The sequence below is a fragment of the Pan troglodytes genome, chromosome 15, assembly GCF_028858775.2.
Source record: "Pan troglodytes isolate AG18354 chromosome 15, NHGRI_mPanTro3-v2.0_pri, whole genome shotgun sequence".
Taxonomy (NCBI): Eukaryota; Metazoa; Chordata; class Mammalia; order Primates; family Hominidae; genus Pan; species Pan troglodytes.
Genome location: NC_072413.2, coordinates 21,412,370 through 21,430,876, shown reverse-complemented (window position 1 = coordinate 21,430,876; position 18,507 = coordinate 21,412,370). Strand labels below are relative to the sequence as shown.

Below are 18,507 nucleotides of genomic sequence, written 5' to 3'. Positions count from 1 at the left end.
TAAAAAAAAAAAAAAAGAACTTGATTGTATTTAGCTGAGAAATCGTGTTTTATAAATTCATTTCCCTGCTTTTTAAGAGTTTTTGCATCTTTAATTTAGTTTCTTAGTAATGGGCCTTTTGGGAATTTTAGGCTTATGCTACTCAAAAAAGAGATTTGTTCACATCTACGCTGACAGTAGGGAGCTAGGGAAATACCAAGGGCCAGGCATGGATGGTGCCAGTACCTGTCAATGTGTGTAAAAGTTGAAACGTGGTGGCCAGGCATGGTGGCTCATGCCTGTAATCCCAGCACTTTGGGAGGCTGAGGTGGGCGGATCATCTAAGCCTCCATCTAAGCCAGGAGTTTGATACCATCCTGGCCAACATGGTGAAACCCCGTCTCTACTAAAAATACAAAACTTAGTGGGGCATAGTGGCAGACACCTGTAATCCCAGCTACTAGGGAGGCTGAGGCAGGAGAATCACTTGAACCTGGGAGTCGGAGGCCACAGTGAGCCAAGATAGCACCACTGCACTCCAGCCTGGGCGACAGAGTGAGACTGTCTCAAAAAAAAAAAAAAAAAAAAAAAAAAACTGGCCGGGCGCGGTGGCTCACGCCTGTAATCCCAGCACTTTGGGAGCCTGAGGCGGGCGGATCACGAGGTCAGGAGATCAAGACCATCCTGGCTAACACGGTGAAGCCCCGTCTCTACTGAAAATACAAAAAAAATTAGCCGGGCGTGGTCGCGGGCGCCTGTGGTCCCAGATGCTCGGCAGGCTGAGACAGGAGAATGGTGTGAACCCGGGAGGTGGAGCTTGCAGTGAGCCGAGATCGTGCTACTGCACTCCAGCCTGGGCGACGGAGCGAGACTCCGTCTCAGAAAAAAAAAAAAAAAAAAAAAAGGCTGAAACTAGGAGGGAGAGAGGTGCTCTAAGAAAGACAGGATGCAGTTGTTGAGCCCCCAACCCCTTCCTGTTTAACTGAAAAGCTGACCCTGAGCTAGGAGGCAGGGTCCAGGCACAAATGGAGGCTGTGACCAGGACTGAGCTGCCTATTCTCTGCCTTTCCTACCTGGCTACAGATCGTTCAGAAAGAGGCAGAGCGGGCCGAACGGGCCAAGGAGCGGGAGAAGCGGCGAAAGGAGCAAGAAGAAGAAGAGCAAAAGGAGCGGGAGAAGGAAGCCGAGCGGGAACGGAACCGACAGCTGGAGCGAGAGAAACGTCGGGAGCACAGTCGGGAGAGGGACAGGGAGAGAGAGAGAGAAAGGGAGCGGGACAGGGGGGATCGAGATCGGGATAGGGAAAGGGACCGAGAACGAGGCAGGGAAAGGGATCGCAGGGACACCAAGCGCCACAGCAGAAGCCGGAGTCGGAGCACACCTGTGCGGGACCGGGGTGGGCGCCGCTAGGTGGGAAAACACTAGAGCTGCAGGTACCAGCCACTCGGCCCCAGGGGGTTATGGCCACAGAGGGATAGGCACAGTCTCCACCACCCTGGAGCCAAGGGTCTTTCACATCACCTATCCCTACATACATACCAAATGGAAAAGTGGCCATCCTTTTCCCCCCAAACACACCCCCTTAACCTATCTCTTGGGACTTAGCCCGACCCTCCCTCTCATTTCCCATTAAGTCTGAGAGGCAAGAGCTAGGTTAGGCAAGGAGGTGGTTGGCCAGAGATGGGGAACAGCCAGGTGCCCCAGTCCTCTGATTTTTCCTCCATCCTGCTTACCACCTCCCTGGGTACTTACAGCCTTCTCTTGGGAACAGCCGGGGCCAGGACTGGGTCACCTATGAGCTGAATCAGCATCTCCTCCTGAGTCCCAGGGCCCCTGCAGTTCCCAGTCTCTTCTGTCCTGCAGCCCTTGCCTCTTTCCCACAGGTTCCACTTTCTATCCACCTTTTCCTTTTGTTCAATTTTTATTTTTATTTTTTTTATTATTAAATGATGTGGTCTATGGAAAAAAAAATAAAAATCTGACTTAGTTTTAAACTGTGTGAGTGGCTTTCGTTGGGCAGGTTAAGAAGCCACTGTGGATATCTGAGCGTGGACATCTGAGGATATCTGGGGTAGGAGTTGCTCTCATTCCATGTGTTCCTTTAGGCTGACTGCTTCCTGCTTATTGAACTTCCCAGGAAGTCTTTTATCCCCTGCCTTGGCCCTGACCAACCCAAAGCTGTGGACCTTCCTCATTCGGGAAGGCATGGAGCAACCTGTGTCCGTGGCGGCACCCCAGCAGGGCTAGGAGGGTGGGTCCTCTTCTGGTTCCTGGTCCTGTGCACGGTTAAATTAGGGATTTGGTCACCTGCCTGCCACCTTGGTGCCTCCCACAACTACCACCAGGGGGCGGCAGCTCCTCGCTCTGTTGGCCCTTGTAACCGAGCTTCCCAAGAAGGGCTCCACTGCCCGCCTCCGACCTCCCGCCGATGTCGTGCCTCTGTTCCCGAGCCGCTCCCTGGGCCCGGGCCTCGGACTCTCTGGACCCTTCTGCCGTCCTTAAGTGTCCCCCAGCTGACCTGCTACCGTGCTTTGCATGGGCTCTCAAAACGCTGCCGCCTCGCAGCTGGGATTCCATCCACACCAGTCCCAAAAGCCAGCCGGGAACCGGGAGCCCGGAGCCGGGTCTCTCCGCAGTGGGCTCCGAATTCCCCACCTCACCGCGCGCTCGCCCGTTTTCCGCTGCGGGCGGGGACTGGCAGCTTCGCGCTCCCGGGTGCACCCGCCCCGCCAGCTCTTCGGAAATGGCCTGGCGCCGTGGCCTGGACGTCCTCCCGCCCGAGTGCCCTGCCGGGCGCTGCGGGCCCGGTCCGGGAGGGGCGCCGCATCTGTATGCGCCCCGCAGCCCAGGAGCGCCGAAGGGGCGGACGCGCGGCACCGCCCCCGCCCCCGCCCCCGCCCCCGCCGCGCGGGCCCGGCTGGCCGGGGAGGGTCGGAGGCTGGGCTCTCCTCTCCCGCGCGGCGCGGAGCCGCCTCGCTCCTCCGCAGGCGGAGCCTTCTTCCCCCGCCCCCTCCGTCTCGCTCCCTTGTTCTCGCCGGGGCCGCTCAGACCTGCAGCGGAGCCGCGGCGCCCGCTCCAATCGGCTCGGGGCTGCGCCCCCGGGACCCGGCGACGGGGGCGGACGGGGGCGCTTCCCGCCGGCCTGGGCCCCTCGGCAGTGCCAGGTAAGGGCGCCTGCCCCGGAGCAGGGGTCGGGAATCCGCGGAGGGGTAGGAGGGGGCCCGCAGCCTGCGGGGGTCTTCGGAGGGGTGCGCTCCGTGGCTGGGAGCCCGCTGCCGGCTCCCTTCTCCCGCGCTCTGCCTCTTTCCCTTCTCCCCTCGCACCTCTCTCCCTCTTTCTTCTCTCGATTTCTCTTCACCCTTCCTTCTCTGCCTGTTTGCCTTCCTTATCCCTTCCCTCTGTCTCCCCAACCCTTCCCTCTCCCTCTTGTCCTTTTTCCATCTCCTCTCCCTCTTTGCCTTTTTCTTTCTCTACCTTTCTCCCCTTTCCTGTCTTTCTCTTTTCTCTTTCTTGCTCTCCTTTCCCTCCCTCTCCTCTCCCCTTCCTGCTATCCTGTTTCCCACTCCTCTATCCCCTTCCTTCTCGCCTCCTCATCCCGCCTTCTCTCTGGTCCCCAGCCTTCCTCCGGTTTCCCCCTTCCCTCGGGAGCAAAGGGACTGTCAGGTGTGTGTCTGCTCTGAGGGAGGAGGGGCAGAAGCCACAGCTACCTGAGGGGTCCTCCCCCCCGCCCCTAGGAGAAAGGAGAGCAGTGGGAAGGGTCTCCTCTCTAGCTCCCTTCCTGTGGCCCCTCCCTGCCTCCACCCCTCCTGTCTGCTCCTTCTCCCAGAATTAAGTTCCCGAGGCCTGGCTTGACACCCCCGAAGCTGAGGTCTGCCCCTGCCTGCCCGGAACTGCCCCGGGTGACCCGTTTCCAAGCCTGGCCCCTAGGACTCCTCTCTGCCTTCAGACACCCAGGCTGCTGCCCTGGTCTCTCTCATTCTGTCTCTTGCCACTGTTCTGTTTCTGTCTCTCATCCAGTCATTTCTCTGCCGGACAGTCCCTGAGTCAGTCTAGCCGTCAGTCATTATCTGTCTCTAGCCTCTGGGTGGACCTCTCTCCCCGGTCACCTCCCCCTGTCCCCCACCCTGTATCCTCTTCCTTCAGCTCTGGCTCCCAACTCCTGTCTCACGAGCCCAGTCCCCCTTCAAGGACTGCACTGGCAGCGTGGGCTGGAGACAGGGCCTGGAGAGTGGGGCTCCCCCTTGTGGGGAGGGACTTTCACAGACTCTCAGCCCTGCCTGAGGCTGCACTCCTTGTCATCTCATGCTGACCCTAGACACCTTAAGGCCACACCTCCATGAATCCCAACTCCGTAATTTTAAGCCCTTTCTCTGGTAGCCCCGCCTCCTCCAATACCTGGCTACGTGCCCAACCTGGGAGGACAGAGACCAGATTTGGGATTCCAAGCCCTCCCAGCATCCCCTCTCCTGTGTTCCTCCCCAGTTCTCTACTCAGAGTTGACTGACCAGAGATTTATCAGCTTGGAGGGCTGGAGGTGAATACATGCAGAGCCTGGGTGGAGGAAGGATCAGCCTCTCTGCTCTCTGTCTTAGTCTGAGTTCTGGGCAGTGGAGTGTCTGGTTCCTTGGAGGTCTGGTCTTCAGCATCTAATTTTGGGGGGAGGAGGGCTAGGGGTTTCCTTGAGCCTGAGCAGCTGCTTGTCCTGCAGGTGTGGATCCATGGGGTAGCCTCAACGCATCTGCCCCTCCACCCCAGCCAGCTCATGGGCCACGTGGCCTGGCCCAGCCTCAGCACCCAGGGCCAGTGAACAGAGCCCTGGCTGGAGTCCAAACATGTGGGGCCTGGTGAGGCTCCTGCTGGCCTGGCTGGGTGGCTGGGGCTGCATGGGGCGTCTGGCAGCCCCAGCCCGGGCCTGGGCAGGGTCCCGGGGACACCCAGGGCCTGCTCTGCTGCGGACTCGAAGGAGCTGGGTCTGGAACCAGTTCTTTGTCATTGAGGAATATGCTGGTCCAGAGCCTGTTCTCATTGGCAAGGTAAGGATGACCCCTCCCATGTCTACTCTGACACCAAGCCCTCAGGCCCTGCCCTGCAACTTCATCACTTCTGCAATGACCTTGGTCCCTCAGGACTCCCAACGCTCTACCCAAACCTAGACTCTTTAACCCTGTCTCTGTACTTGGAGCCCTCTGCCATCTTTTCCTGACCCCTGCAGCTGCACTCGGATGTTGACCGGGGAGAGGGCCGCACCAAGTACCTGTTGACCGGGGAGGGGGCAGGCACCGTATTTGTGATTGATGAGGCCACAGGCAATATTCATGTTACCAAGAGCCTTGACCGGGAGGAAAAGGCGCAATATGTGCTACTGGCCCAAGCCGTGGACCGAGCCTCCAACCGGCCCCTGGAGCCCCCATCAGAGTTCATCATCAAAGTGCAAGACATCAACGACAATCCACCCATTTTTCCCCTTGGGCCCTACCATGCCACCGTGCCCGAGATGTCCAACGTCGGTGAGCACCCCAGCTCTGAATGCCCCAGTTCCCGTCTTCTGGAGCTCTCTCACCTCTCCTTCCCTTCTTGTTGTCTGCCCCAGAACCTGCCCCCTTCAATTCAGCCTCCCTCGTATCTGCATCCCCCCCATCGGTTGTTCTTCCCCATCCTTCCCTGCTGCTGCTGAATGGCGTGCTGGCATCCCCCACAGGGACATCAGTGATCCAGGTGACTGCTCACGATGCTGATGACCCCAGCTATGGGAACAGTGCCAAGCTGGTGTACACTGTTCTGGATGGACTGCCTTTCTTCTCTGTGGACCCCCAGACTGGTGAGGATGGATCCTGGGAGCCCGGTGGGGCAGCCAAGGGGACAGACACCCTCTGACCAGCATCTCTCCCTAGGAGTGGTGCGTACAGCCATCCCCAACATGGACCGGGAGACACAGGAGGAGTTCTTGGTGGTGATCCAGGCCAAGGACATGGGCGGCCACATGGGGGGGCTGTCAGGCAGCACTACGGTGACTGTCACGCTCAGCGATGTCAACGACAACCCCCCCAAGTTCCCACAGAGTAAGGGGCCATTGCTGCCACCTGAGCCATCCTTTGATCACCCCACCCCTACAGTGTCTGGAGAAACCTTCCCTCCTCGCCTCCTCCCCAGCCAGATCCTGGGAGAATAAAGTGCTGTGGGGAGGGAGGAGGGCTGGGGACCTCTCTGAGAAGGTGTCTCCCCTCTGTCATCCCAAGGCCTATACCAGTTCTCCGTGGTGGAGACAGCTGGACCTGGCACGCTGGTGGGCCGGCTCCGGGCCCAGGACCCAGACGTGGGGGACAACGCCCTGATGGCATACAGCATCCTGGATGGGGAGGGGTCTGAGGCCTTCAGCATCAGCACAGACTCCCAGGGTCGAGACGGGCTCCTCACTGTCCGCAAGGTTAGCCTCCTGCCTGTTAATGCTTTCTCTTAGACCTGCCTCCTGCCGACCCACAGGGCACATAGTTAACTGTTCTTCTAGAACAGACTCAGGATCTCTCTGTTGGAGCTTAGAGATCATGGTCACCTCCTCATCCTTCAGATGAGGCCCTGGAGCTTAGAAAGAAGAAGTGATAGCAAGTCTATGAGGGAGCTAGGGGCAGACCTAGAGTTCCTAAGTAATCTGCTGTGCATCCTGACCACCAAGGCCACTGTCCCTCCAGTGCCACCTCTCCTCACATGAGGACTGAGCACTGCATGCATGTGAGGAGGGGACTTGTCACCTTCCAAGAGCCTGGGACCTGCCCTGGTTTCCACATGCCTCGCTTTTTCTCCCTCTCCCCTCACCATAGCCCCTAGACTTCGAGAGCCGGCGCTCCTACTCCTTCCGTGTCGAGGCCACCAACACGCTCATTGACCCAGCCTATCTGCGGCGAGGGCCCTTCAAGGATGTGGCCTCTGTGCGTGTGGCAGTGCAAGATGCCCCAGAGCCACCTGCCTTCACCCAGGCTGCCTACCACCTGACAGTGCCTGAGAACAAGGCCCCGGGGACCCTGGTAGGCCAGATCTCAGCGGCTGACCTGGACTCCCCTGCCAGCCCAATCAGGTAGGTGAGCTGGGGTGTGGGCTGGGGAGCCAGATGGCAGGCTCTTCCCACCCAGAGAATGAGTAAATGTGCCCCCTACCTTATAGCAAATCACTCATGTCCCAGCAAAAGCCTCCCTCCCTACAGCTGGGCTTGCTGGTCTGCAGGCCTGGGTGCCAGGAGAGAGCCGGCGGGCCTGGCTGACCACTCCTCAACCGTCTGTCCACCCCTCTGGGTAGATGATGGTGGCCCCTCCCAGTGGCAGTGCAAGCGGATATAGTCTCATTTGATAAGTGGATCTCTATTGATCATTCCCAAAGTGCTTCACAGTTTACCCCCTTGCTGACACTGAATTCTCACAACAGCGCTATGAAGTGGGTGTTCTCATCACCACTTGTTTTAGAAGCCAGCCATAAGTGGTCACACAGTTGGTAAGTGGCAGAACAGCCACTCTTTCCCCCTCCCCGGCCAGCATCCCTGTCACAGCTCTGTGAGGGAGGTACTGGTGTCATTCCCACTTTTCAGTTGAGTAAACAGAGGTTAAACAATTTGCCCTAAGTCACATAGCCAGTCCAAGGCAGAGCAGGGCTGAAACACATGTCCCTGGGTTCTCAGAACAGGGCCCAGAAGTCTGAGAGTCAAGGCCTGTTTATCCCGCTTCTACTCCGTTCTGTGTCTTCTCCCCCTCCCCCCGTGAAACCCAGTGGCCCTGAGTCTTAACAGGTGTTTAATGGTGGTGATCCCCCAGGGATATATGCCTTTTAAGGGGACTCCAACCTGAATTATGGCTCTGCCCAGAGGAGTCATGAGGTCTGACAAGGTGAACAGAGGGAAGAAAGAAGAGAGGGGGTGGAACAAGCTGTGGTCCCGCCCCAGATCAGCCCCAGCATGTCTCTCCCTTCCCCAGATACTCCATCCTCCCCCACTCAGATCCGGAGCGTTGCTTCTCTATCCAGCCCGAGGAAGGCACCATCCATACAGCAGCACCCCTGGATCGCGAGGCTCGCGTCTGGCACAACCTCACTGTGCTGGCTACAGAGCTCGGTGAGGACTCCAGGGCCCACAAGGCGGCAGCAGCCTCCTGGCCGAGGAGCTGTCCCTGGGTGTGGGGGTAGAGAAGGGTGCTAACTGCCATTGCGTTAGCGATGCGGCCAGTGTGCGGCCACTGAGTCCTAGCCTGGATCTGAGTCCTAGCCTGGATCCAAGTCCTAGCCTGGATCTGGGTCCTAGCCTGGATCCTTGCTACCAGGCAGGGCGGGCCTCCTGGTCTCCTAGTCCCCTAGGCTGGGCTGGGTGGGCACAGTGGGTGTGCCTGAGCATTCTCCTGACCCTCAATTCATTCCCTTACCTGACTTGCCCCAACCCAGAAATAAACTAGACCTTACATAGCCCCCAACCTGTGTACTGACAGACCCCATCCTGCCCACTCTCTGCTTCAGGCTGGAGCTGGGGGCCAGAAAGGGGCTGGGTACCTCCTCTGGTTGCTGAGTGGAGTGCACCAGCAGCCCCACCCCAGAGAAGCCCTGTTGGAAGCCCTGTGGGAATCCCCCAGGTAGGGGAGTGGACACCATAAGGAAGGGGAGGAGTGCCAGCTCCATATGCGGTCTCCCCCATCAGTCAGGCCAGCAGCGGGTTCAGCTGCCTCTGGGCAGCCCTAGCCCATACAGACAGGGAGACCTCCCTCCCCATCTTCTGTGAATGGTCCCTTATACCCCTGCTTATGCCTCAGGGGCTCCTCCACTCTTTTGTCTTCATACTGCATATGAAAACTGCCCTTGTATATGTGGATATCTGAATGTGTCAGTGAAGGGCTATATGAATGTGTACATGTGGGTATGTTCTCAGCCATGTGTATAATTCCAAATGTGGGGAAAGTATGTAGATATACACAAATATATATTTGTGGGTATATATCTGTAATGGATATATATGTGTTTACAGTTGAGTGTACAGAATTATATTTATATTAATTATGCATATGTGTGATTGATATATACAGTGGTATGCACATGTAGCTGTTTGTATGTGTTTTGTGTATGTGGGTATTTGTGGACAGATAATTTATTACTTATTGTTTATCAGGCACTATCCATCTTCAAAATGGATTCATTCATTTAATCATCACTACAACTTTATGAGGGAAGTATGATTATTTCCTCATTTTTAAACAATAAACTCAGGCAAAGAGAAGTTAAGTAACTTCCCAAGGTCACATAGAGATTAAGTGGTGGAGCTGTGAGACCCAGTCAGTGTGCAGAGTCTGAGCTGTTATCCCCACCGTACTGCCTCTCAAATGTGTTTAATGCTATGTGTCTAGGTTTATGTTTCTATACATGCAACTGTGTGCATAGTAGATATGCACAGATACTACCTGGCAGTGCACGTGTTATCTGTTAGTGCATGGATGTCTGTGTGGATGGCCGTGTGTGTGTCCGTGTACACACAGTATGTTTTTGGCTGCTTGTATATACACAGCTTTGTGTGCGTGTGCGTTTCTAGTCACTGTCTTCTCATTCTCCTGCCAAATCCTGCTCCTACCCGCACCCAGACATCAACTAGCAGCGCTGGGCCCTTACTGCAGGGAAGAAGTAGACCCCCTCCCCATCCTGTCTCTGGGGTATCCCAATCCTTTTAGCCAGGCGATCCACTCAGCCTCCCCTGCCCATGCTGCATCCTCAGCCCCTTTCACCAGGCCTAGTCAGCTATCCCTCTGCCTAGGGGAAAGACTAAAGGAATTGGGAGACCTGGCCTAAGAGAGGTGACAGGGAGACACACTTTGCATTCTCTCTTGGAAGGCACTGGCAGTGAGAAGCAAGGTAGGGTAGTGGTCGGGAGTCACCTGATGAAGGGATGGGTAAAGATGGGGCCTCTGTCTGGCTGTGGTACCCAGGCTGGCCTGGGCTCTGCACCCTGTAGATCATGCAGCTCCTTTCTACCCAAGATAAGTGATGCTCACTGCTGTACTACAGCCTCCCAGACCTCTGATGGGATGTGTGTGTGTGTGTGTGTGTGTGTGTGTGTGTGGTGTGTATATGTGTCTGTCCACCCCACTGGTGCTGTGCATGGCCTCTATGCGTGAAAATGCATTCTATGGGCACTGGGTGTTGTCGGGGGATGTGGCACCACATTCACTATGCATATCAAACATCTGCTTCATGTACATTGCATTTGTTTTAAATGTTGAGTGTACATTGGATATATGGTATGAATGTGTTTTGTATATTCATGGCTGTTGTCTGCATGCAACTCGTATGCACCTTCCCTCTGTCTTTCATTTATGCTGCATGTGCCCTGCATGTGGGTTATTGTATATGTGTATCATGGGTGCGGCATTCCTGTTGAATGTCTATTGTGTATCGCACATATCTTGGGAACTACATGAATATTGTATGCACTTGGTATTGTTCCATTCATTCTGCAACATTGTTTTCTACCTGTACGTTACATGCATATTTCATGTGTTTCTTGTGCATGCTATATGCTGCATGTGGCATCCATGCCCATGCACCACATATGTTACGTGTAAACTGTGTGGTGTGTGTGTGGCGTGTATGTTTTGGTGTTCTGCCTTCAGACAGTTCTGCACAGGCCTCGCGCGTGCAAGTGGCCATCCAGACCCTGGATGAGAATGACAATGCTCCCCAGCTGGCTGAGCCCTACGATACTTTTGTGTGTGACTCTGCAGCTCCTGGCCAGGTGAGCAACTGAGGCAGAGGGGTTGGGACGTCCAGGCCTCCAGCAGCCCACTCCATACAAGGCCTCTCTCTTCTTCCTCCCAGCTGATTCAGGTCATCCAGGCCCTGGACAGAGATGAAGTTGGCAACAGTAGCCATGTCTCCTTTCAAGGTCCTCTGGGCCCTGATGCCAACTTTACTGTCCGGGACAACCGAGGTAGGTGGCCTCCTACAGCCATGTCCATACCTGCCTCTGTCCCCCTCTCCTCCTCCTCCTCCACCCCTAGCCCAGCCTGCCTGACCCCTGCCCCACCTGCCTGGGCCTTCTACCCAACAGAAGATGGGTGTGGACTTATACTCATTCATTGGCTCTTTGTAAACCTTCCCCATGGGAAGCTGGCTCTATGGGCTGGACCTATGGGCTGGCTCTATGGGCTGGCTCTATGGGAAGCTGGCTCTATGGGCTGGACCTATGGGCTGGCTCTATGGGGGGCTGGCTCTATGGGAAGCTGGCTCTATGGGCTGGACCAACCCTACCTGGAAAGTGTCCCAGAAGATACCTCAACACCTTCCCTCTCCCACAGATGGCTCCGCCAGCCTGCTGCTGCCCTCCCGCCCTGCTCCACCCCGCCATGCCCCCTACTTGGTTCCCATAGAACTGTGGGACTGGGGGCAGCCGGCGCTGAGCAGCACTGCCACAGTGACTGTTAGTGTGTGCCGCTGCCAGCCTGACGGCTCTGTGGCATCCTGCTGGCCTGAGGCTCACCTCTCAGCTGCTGGGCTCAGCACCGGCGCCCTGCTTGCCATCATCACCTGTGTGGGTGCCCTGCTTGGTGAGTCAGGCCACAGTGGGACATAGCTGTGCGATCTGGGCCTGCAGGGGTGTGGAGAAGAACCAGGCCTCTGGACACAGGGAAATCCACCTTAGGGCTTGAACGACCCTCATACCTGGATTTTCCCACCACCTGATGCATCCAAGAGAAAAGCTCTGGCCTCTATCCGTGACCTGCCAATCCATAATGACAATGACAAGCCATAACAATGGTTTATTGAGCCCCTACTCTGTGCCAAGTATAGTGCTGGGCACGTCACTTGTGATATTTCATTTTATTATGTCAACAACCCTTTGAAGTAGATATATTTTCCCTATTCTCCACATAAGTAATCTAAGGGGCAAATTGAGGCTTCAGAGAAGTCTAGCAACTTCCCATGGTCACATAGCGAGTAAGGGCTGAAGTCAGGATTCAATGCAAGGTTTGCTAGATGTCAGCCCCTAAGCACAGGGCTTCTGTCACCTGATGGGTCAGCCTTTCACATGGAGACAGGCCGCCCGCTCCCGGCCCTGCTGGCTCAGGGCCTGTGTGCGCGCCTCTCGCGCAGCCCTGGTGGTGCTCTTCGCGGCCCTGCGGCGGCAGAAGCGAGAAGCACTGATGGTACTGGAGGAGGACGACGTCCGAGAGAACATCATCACCTACGACGACGAGGGCGGCGGCGAGGAGGACACCGAGGCCTTCGACATCACGGCCTTGCAGAACCCGGACGGGGCGGCCCCCCCGGCGCCCGGCCCTCCCGCGCGCCGAGACGTGCTGCCCCGGGCCCGGGTGTCTCGCCAGCCCAGACCCCCCGGCCCCGCCGACGTGGCGCAGCTCCTGGCGCTGCGGCTCCGCGAGGCGGACGAGGACCCCGGCGTACCCCCGTACGACTCGGTGCAGGTGTACGGCTACGAGGGCCGGGGCTCCTCTTGCGGCTCCCTCAGCTCCCTGGGCTCCGGCAGCGAAGCCGGCGGCGCCCCCGGCCCCGCGGAGCCGCTGGACGACTGGGGTCCGCTCTTCCGCACCCTGGCCGAGCTGTATGGGGCCAAGGAGCCCCCGGCCCCCTGAGCGCCCGGGCTGGCCCGGCCCACCGCGGAGGGGGGCAGCGGGCACAGGCCCTCTGAGTGAGCCCCACGGGGTCCAGGCGGGCGGCAGCAGCCCAGGGGCCCCAGGCCTCCTCCCTGTCCTTGTGTCCCTCCTTGCTTCCCCGGGGCACCCTCGCTCTCACCTCCCTCCTCCTGAGTCGGTGTGTGTGTCTCTCTCCAGGAATCTTTGTCTCTATCTGTGACACGCTCCTCTGTCCGGGCCTGGGTTTCCTGCCCTGGCCCTGGCCCTGCGATCTCTCACTGTGATTCCTCTCCTTCCTCCGTGGCGTTTTGTCTCTGCAGTTCTGAAGCTCACACATACTCTCCCTGCGTCTTCCTTGCCCATACACATGCTCTGTGTCTGTCTCCAGCCCACATCTCCCTTCCTTCTCTCTGGGTCCCTGTGACTGGCTTTTTGTTTTTTTCTGTTGTCCATCCCAAAATCAAGAGAAACTTCCAGCCACTGCTGCACACCCTCCTGCAGGGGATGTTGTGCCCCAGGTCAGTGCCCCTAGACTGTGGGGCAGGGCGGTGGATGAAGGCTCCCACTCCCCACTGCCTCTAACGTGGCTCCCCTGTCCTTACAGACCTGCCTGCATGGTTCCATCCATTACTCATGGCCTCAGCCTCATCCTGGCTCCACTGGCCTCCAGCTGAGAGAGGAACCAGCCTGCCTCCCAGGGCAAGAGCTCCAGCCTCCCGTGTGGCCGCCTTCCTGGAGCTCTGCCCAGCTGTCAGCTTCCCCTGGGCATCCCAGCCCTGGGCATTGTCTTGTGTGCTTCCTGAGGGAGTAGGGAAAGGAAAGGGGGAGGCGGCTGGGGAAGGGGAAAGAGGGAGGAAGGGGAGGGGCCTCCATCTCTAATTTCATAATAAACAAACACTTTATTTTGTAAAGCTGGAGCCCTGCTTCTGTTTTTGCACTCAGGTTTCTATACAAAGCTTCATCGTCCCAAAGGACGGGAGGAGAGGCCTAGCCTATTGCCTCCCAGTTCATTCTCCTTTCTCCTTGGGGGAAAATACACTTCACCTCCTTCTAGATAGGGGAGGACTTGGGTTAATTCCATGAGGGAGTAAGGAGATGATGACTCTACCCCACTCTCACCACCAACTTTCTGGGTCCTCTGTTGGTCTCCAGCGGTCCAAGAAAATTAAGATATAAGGATTCAGCCAGGCGCGGTGGCTCACGTCTGTAAATCCAGCAGTTTGGGAGGCTGAGGCGGGTGGATCACTTGAGGTCAGGAGTTCAAGACCAGCCTGGCCAATGGTAGAAACCCCATCTCTACTAAAAATACAAAAAATTAGCAGGGCATGGTGGCGCATGTCTGTAGTCCCAGCTACTCAGGAGGCTGAGGCAGGAGAATCACTTGAATCTGGGAGGCGGAGGTTGCAGTGAGCCAAGATCGCGCCACTGCGCTCCAGCCTGGGCGACAGAGCGAGACTCTGTCTCAAAAAAAAAAAAAGATATGGGGATGGGTCAGAGGGCAAGATGGGCAGGAGAAGTAGAGGGTGAAGTGTGAGAGCTGCTGAGAAGAGGGCCGGAGGGATAAAAGACTAAGAGAGGAAGGGGGATTCTGGACTAGGAAAATAATGGGGGTGGCAGGCAGCAGCGGGGATAAACCAGCCTTTCCTGGGGCTCGTAGTGCCAAGTGGGGAAAGGGCGGACCAGAGTGAGACAGTCACATTGAATCTGGGCCCGCTGCTCCCACCTTTAAGTCTCCCCTAGGCCATGGTCTTAGTCTTTGCAGAACACAAAGGAGGAGGGAGAGGACCAGGGAGGCAGGCTGTTGACGGACAGAAGCAGTCAACTAGGTGGGAGCTGAGCCAGAACTGCAATTATCTCCCAAAGTCCAGAGAAGGCGTCCACCCAGGAACCAGCATGAGAGCTCAGGCCTCTCAACTCCAGGGCTCCAGAGGCACACACAGGTAGGCGAGGTAGGATAGGTCCTTGTGACTCCCACTTCGTATGGGGTACTGGCAGCTGGGGAAAGCTGCTTCAATGTGAACATACCTTCCCTCATACCTTCCCCACCTGCTTGATAAGGACAAGCAGGAGGTAGGAGAACAAGGCCCCTCCCTCCAGTGCTGGAATTCAGGTCATTTACTCTGCTGAAGGCTGGAAGCCTGGACCTCTGACAGTCCAAGGGCTTGTGCAAGAGTGGGCTATCCCCCCGAACTCTCCAGAGACTGTGAGGAGGTAGGCACCACCCCAAGCAGGGCATCAGAAGGACAAGGTCTTCTGGTTCGGGGCAGGAAGGGCAAGATCTCCGCCCCTTTGGTCTCACCGTGATATCTGTATCAAGCCTTCAGGAATTAGTAGAGAAATGGGGGAAATGACTCATGGGCTACTCTTAGACAGTGAGGGGTGCATTGGAATGGGATGTTGGCCTTTGTCTGCCCAGCCCTCCCTAAGACTCTCCTAAGGTCCTCCCCCAAACTCATTAAAAACATAGCGGAAAATAATAGGGCAGAGGGAACCAGGCTTGTCAGCAAGACCCATGGGCTCATCTCTGGCCTCAACTACCTCAACCTCTGGAAGGACAGGACCTGTCAAAGGGAGTGAAGATGGGTGGGACTATGGAAGGAAAAGAGAGGAGGGTCCCCCCACCCTGAGTTCTGCCCTCCTGGTCTGGTTCTGCCCTCTTGGTCTGAGTTCAATTCTCCTGCTTGAGTCTGGGAATGGGGGTGAGGCGCCAAGCATCTCAGGGGGAGACAGCTGCACGCAGTTCACAGCCCACCTTTGGCTGCGCTCAGGTGGCAATCCCAGGCCCCAGGCCACCCCTCCCTGCCTGTCTTTTCTCACTTCCTGAGAGGCTCAGGATAGGGCTGGGAGGATGAGGAAGTAGAGAACTGCTGGCATGAGCCTGTCCCCCACGTCCTCTTTACTCTGGAGCACTCCCCAAAAGAAGTGATAAGGCCTGGCAGTCTTCCCGCTGAGAGGCTGATCTCCTTATTCAGGTGTTGCTCTTTCTCTTTCAGTCTGTTTCTTGTCTCTGCACACGGGAACTGCACACGCATCGCCTGCCACACTCATGTGTGAAACCCATCCTGTATCACTCACCTACACCTGGGCACAGAACTACATACACCTGTGGACATGAATATGCACCCTCTTATGCCGAGTCAAACACCTGAACGCCATGCAAAAGCTGCCCCTCCTCACATGCTTCCTCCAGGACTAGGCCGCTGGGAGCCCTGCCTCCCAGTTAGCAGTCCCAGAGTCCCACATCTCCTCCCCTGAGGCTGGGGAGTGAGCAAGGGGTAAAGAAGGGTGGCCGCAGAGGCCACTGGCCAGATTCCTTGAGCCTGGCTTGAAGGCCAGTCCCCCTAAACTGGACACCTTTCTGTGGTGTCCACCACAATTCCTCCCCACTGTGTCCTTTCTGGGGTTTTCCCTTCTGGAGCCCCCTGACCTTTCCTCCCCCACCCCAGTCACCCGCTCTGCACCAGAGTCTGGAGGTCTGTCTGCCCAGCTCCTGCCTGGAGGAATGCTTAATCTGGGGTGCAAGATTAAGGCTCGGGCCTAGGCTGGAGCCAGGGATGAGGGGTGTCCAAGAGGGAAGGCAGGCGGCTGTTATTCTTGGGACTGGAAGCTTTAGGATTGGATGTGAGGAAAGCAACTTCAGCACCCTTCCTTCAGGCCCTATCTCGTAGGTTAACAGTGCTTTCTCTCTCATTTGGCCAGGGCACAGCAGGGCAGTGGCCCTCCTGGAGGTGTTAGTCTGGATCTTCAAGTCTGGGCTTCTAGGGGAGTGAGAGCAGGGACAGGAGGGGCAGGAGAGGATGTGCTAGCCAGACAGTTCCCACTGGCACAGCCACCTCTCTCTTGTCTTCATTCTCCAGAGGGAGCATCAGGAAGGAGGGGCTGGAAAGAAGGCAAAGGGAAGAAAGGAGGAGGGGAAGTCTGGCAGCGGCGCCACCAGGCCCAGAAAGCTGGAGAGCAAGGGTGGGCTGTGGGGGATGGCTCCAGGCCTGGAAGATAAAGCCACATGAGCCACCAGGCAGGGGATTGGCCTAGCTACTTTCTCCCTCCACATCCCTCTCCGGAAGCCTGCAGGGAAGAGAGGAAAGGCAGGGCAGAGGGCCTGGGAGGGAGAGCTGTGCTGAAAGAGCATGGACCCTGGAGGAGAAGGCCTGGATCTAAGTCTCATCTCTGCCACTTACTGTGTGACCCTGGCAAGTCACATAACCCTTTGAACCTGATTCCTCTTCTGTAAAGAGAGACTCATTTTTACCTCAAAGGGTTGTGATGAGAACTGCATTCAGTAAAGGGATAATCATTCTAGTCATTATGGTCAAGTCAGAGAAGGAGAGCAGATAAGACAAGCCCATCACCATCCAAAGGGTGTCTATCACTACGCCTCGTTCTGAGAGGGGCTGCTCCCTTCCCGGGTGCCCCATCTTACCATGCTGACAAAGTGATCAGGAGAAAAAGACAAAGACGCTGAAGCTGAGACACATAAAGGACCGAAACTAAGAGAAACTAGGGATGAGATGATGGAAAAAAGCAGAGAAGATGGCAAGAAAAGAGGGTCTAGCACCTAGCATGCGTCTGGCATGCAGTAGGCACACTGCAAGTGTCGAATGAAAGACGGACTTGGTGCCAAGAAGGAGGCTGGACCAATCCACTGGGAGTCAATAGGAACTTGTTGGGCAGAGCCATAATAGCTCTGGCAGTCATGAAAGGACGGAGACTTGCAATAAATGAAGCCAGCAACCCATACAGGCTAGAGCCAGACGCTGTGAGGCTGCTGCCAGCGGGACCCTCCCCCTGCTGCCCATCCTCCCACCCACTCCCCAGGCCTACACCATCCCCAACCAAGTCCTGCTTCTCACACCGTCTCAGTCCCTGCTGGCATCCTGGAGTCTCCTGGTGTCATCTCCCCTGGCCCCACAGAGAGCTCTCTATCTTCTGCAGCTCTGTGGGCAGTGGCAGGCTCAGGATGGGCATGGCTGGCATCCTCCTCTGGCTCCGGCTCCAGGAGCTTCTGTAACTCCATGTACAGCACACAGGCATCACTGCGTGACACATGCTCCCATCCACTCTCCCGCACGTGGAAAAGGTCTACAGAGCCCCCTGAATAGGCATCACGGTGGGTGGCGTGGGCCACGGCGCAGCGAGCCAGGGCGTAGGCTTCCTGGGTGCTCATGTCGTAGCGATAGCCACGGTCTAGCACGCCGTAGGCATAGGGAGATCCAGAGCCCACAGAGAAGATGTCCCCCTGCAGGCGGGTGCCGTCGCTATAGACGTAGAAGAGCTCAGGGCCAGAGCGGTCCCAGCCGCAGAGGGCAGTGGCCACACAGAGATCCAGTCCCCGGTATTGAGACATCATGGCTGACAAGAGCTTGGCAGCACTGGCCACACTGGGCAGCTGACCCTCCCTCAGTTCCCGAAGCCGCAGCTCCCGCTGTAATACCCGATACCAGGTAGCACAGTCGGCAGAGGTGCCAGAGGTGGTACCCAGGAGGTGCTGGTGCACAGGGATGACCTTGCATGAGGCTGGACACGCCACATAGCTGCCACAGGAGGAACGCGTGTCAGCTGCAGCAATGACTCCATGACGGAAGCGGAAGGCCAGAGTGGTAGTGCCGTGGGCCAGTCTGGGGCCATGGATCTGCAGGAAGGTTTGAGGGTCACAACCCCGGGGCACAGCCCAGCCGCCAGCCCGAGGCAGGTGAGGTGATGGTCCCTGGGTGTCAGGGGACTGCCACTTGCACACATCCTGCAGAGCCATCCCTGGGGCTGAATGAAGTTTGGAAGAAGCAAGCCAGGAATTTGTGGCTGGGGTCTGGTGGGATAGGAGGGACGCTACAGAGAAGCTGGGCCACAGCCAGAACCGGCCAGGAAGGTGTGTGAGCTGACGCTTCATTTCTCCTCAACCCCCAATTCAGGCTTTGGGATTGGCTGATGG

The 18,507-nt window shown here is 57.0% G+C and overlaps 3 protein-coding genes across 16 annotated transcripts in view; 2 read left to right on the top strand and 1 right to left on the bottom strand.

Moving 5' to 3' along the window:
* Positions 1-1,973, top strand: part of ACIN1 (apoptotic chromatin condensation inducer 1) — a 37,369-nt gene extending 35,396 nt beyond the window's left edge. For all 14 annotated transcript variants that reach the window (XM_016925873.4, XM_009427492.5, XM_016925876.4 and 11 more), the window contains one exon: positions 1,063-1,973. In XM_016925873.4, the coding sequence (XP_016781362.2) occupies positions 1,063-1,389 (327 nt within the window). In that variant the 3' untranslated portion in view covers positions 1,390-1,973. The remainder of the gene's footprint in view (positions 1-1,062) is intronic.
* Positions 1,974-3,002: 1,029 nt separating this feature from the next.
* On the top strand, positions 3,003-12,705 carry CDH24 (cadherin 24). The gene is made up of 12 exons (XM_016925878.4): positions 3,003-3,143; positions 4,688-5,012; positions 5,192-5,486; positions 5,678-5,797; positions 5,871-6,038; positions 6,216-6,403; positions 6,795-7,048; positions 7,935-8,071; positions 10,602-10,723; positions 10,807-10,918; positions 11,286-11,534; positions 12,082-12,705. Exons 2-12 carry the CDS (start codon positions 4,812-4,814, stop codon positions 12,579-12,581), a joined length of 2,346 nt encoding a protein of 781 aa, XP_016781367.1. The 5' UTR covers positions 3,003-3,143; positions 4,688-4,811; the 3' UTR covers positions 12,582-12,705.
* Positions 12,706-16,495: 3,790 nt separating this feature from the next.
* Positions 16,496-18,507, bottom strand: PSMB11 (proteasome subunit beta 11). The gene has a single exon (XM_522799.8). The coding sequence runs from the start codon at positions 18,463-18,465 to the stop codon at positions 17,428-17,430; it is 1,038 nt and encodes a 345-aa protein (XP_522799.5). The 5' UTR covers positions 18,466-18,507; the 3' UTR covers positions 16,496-17,427.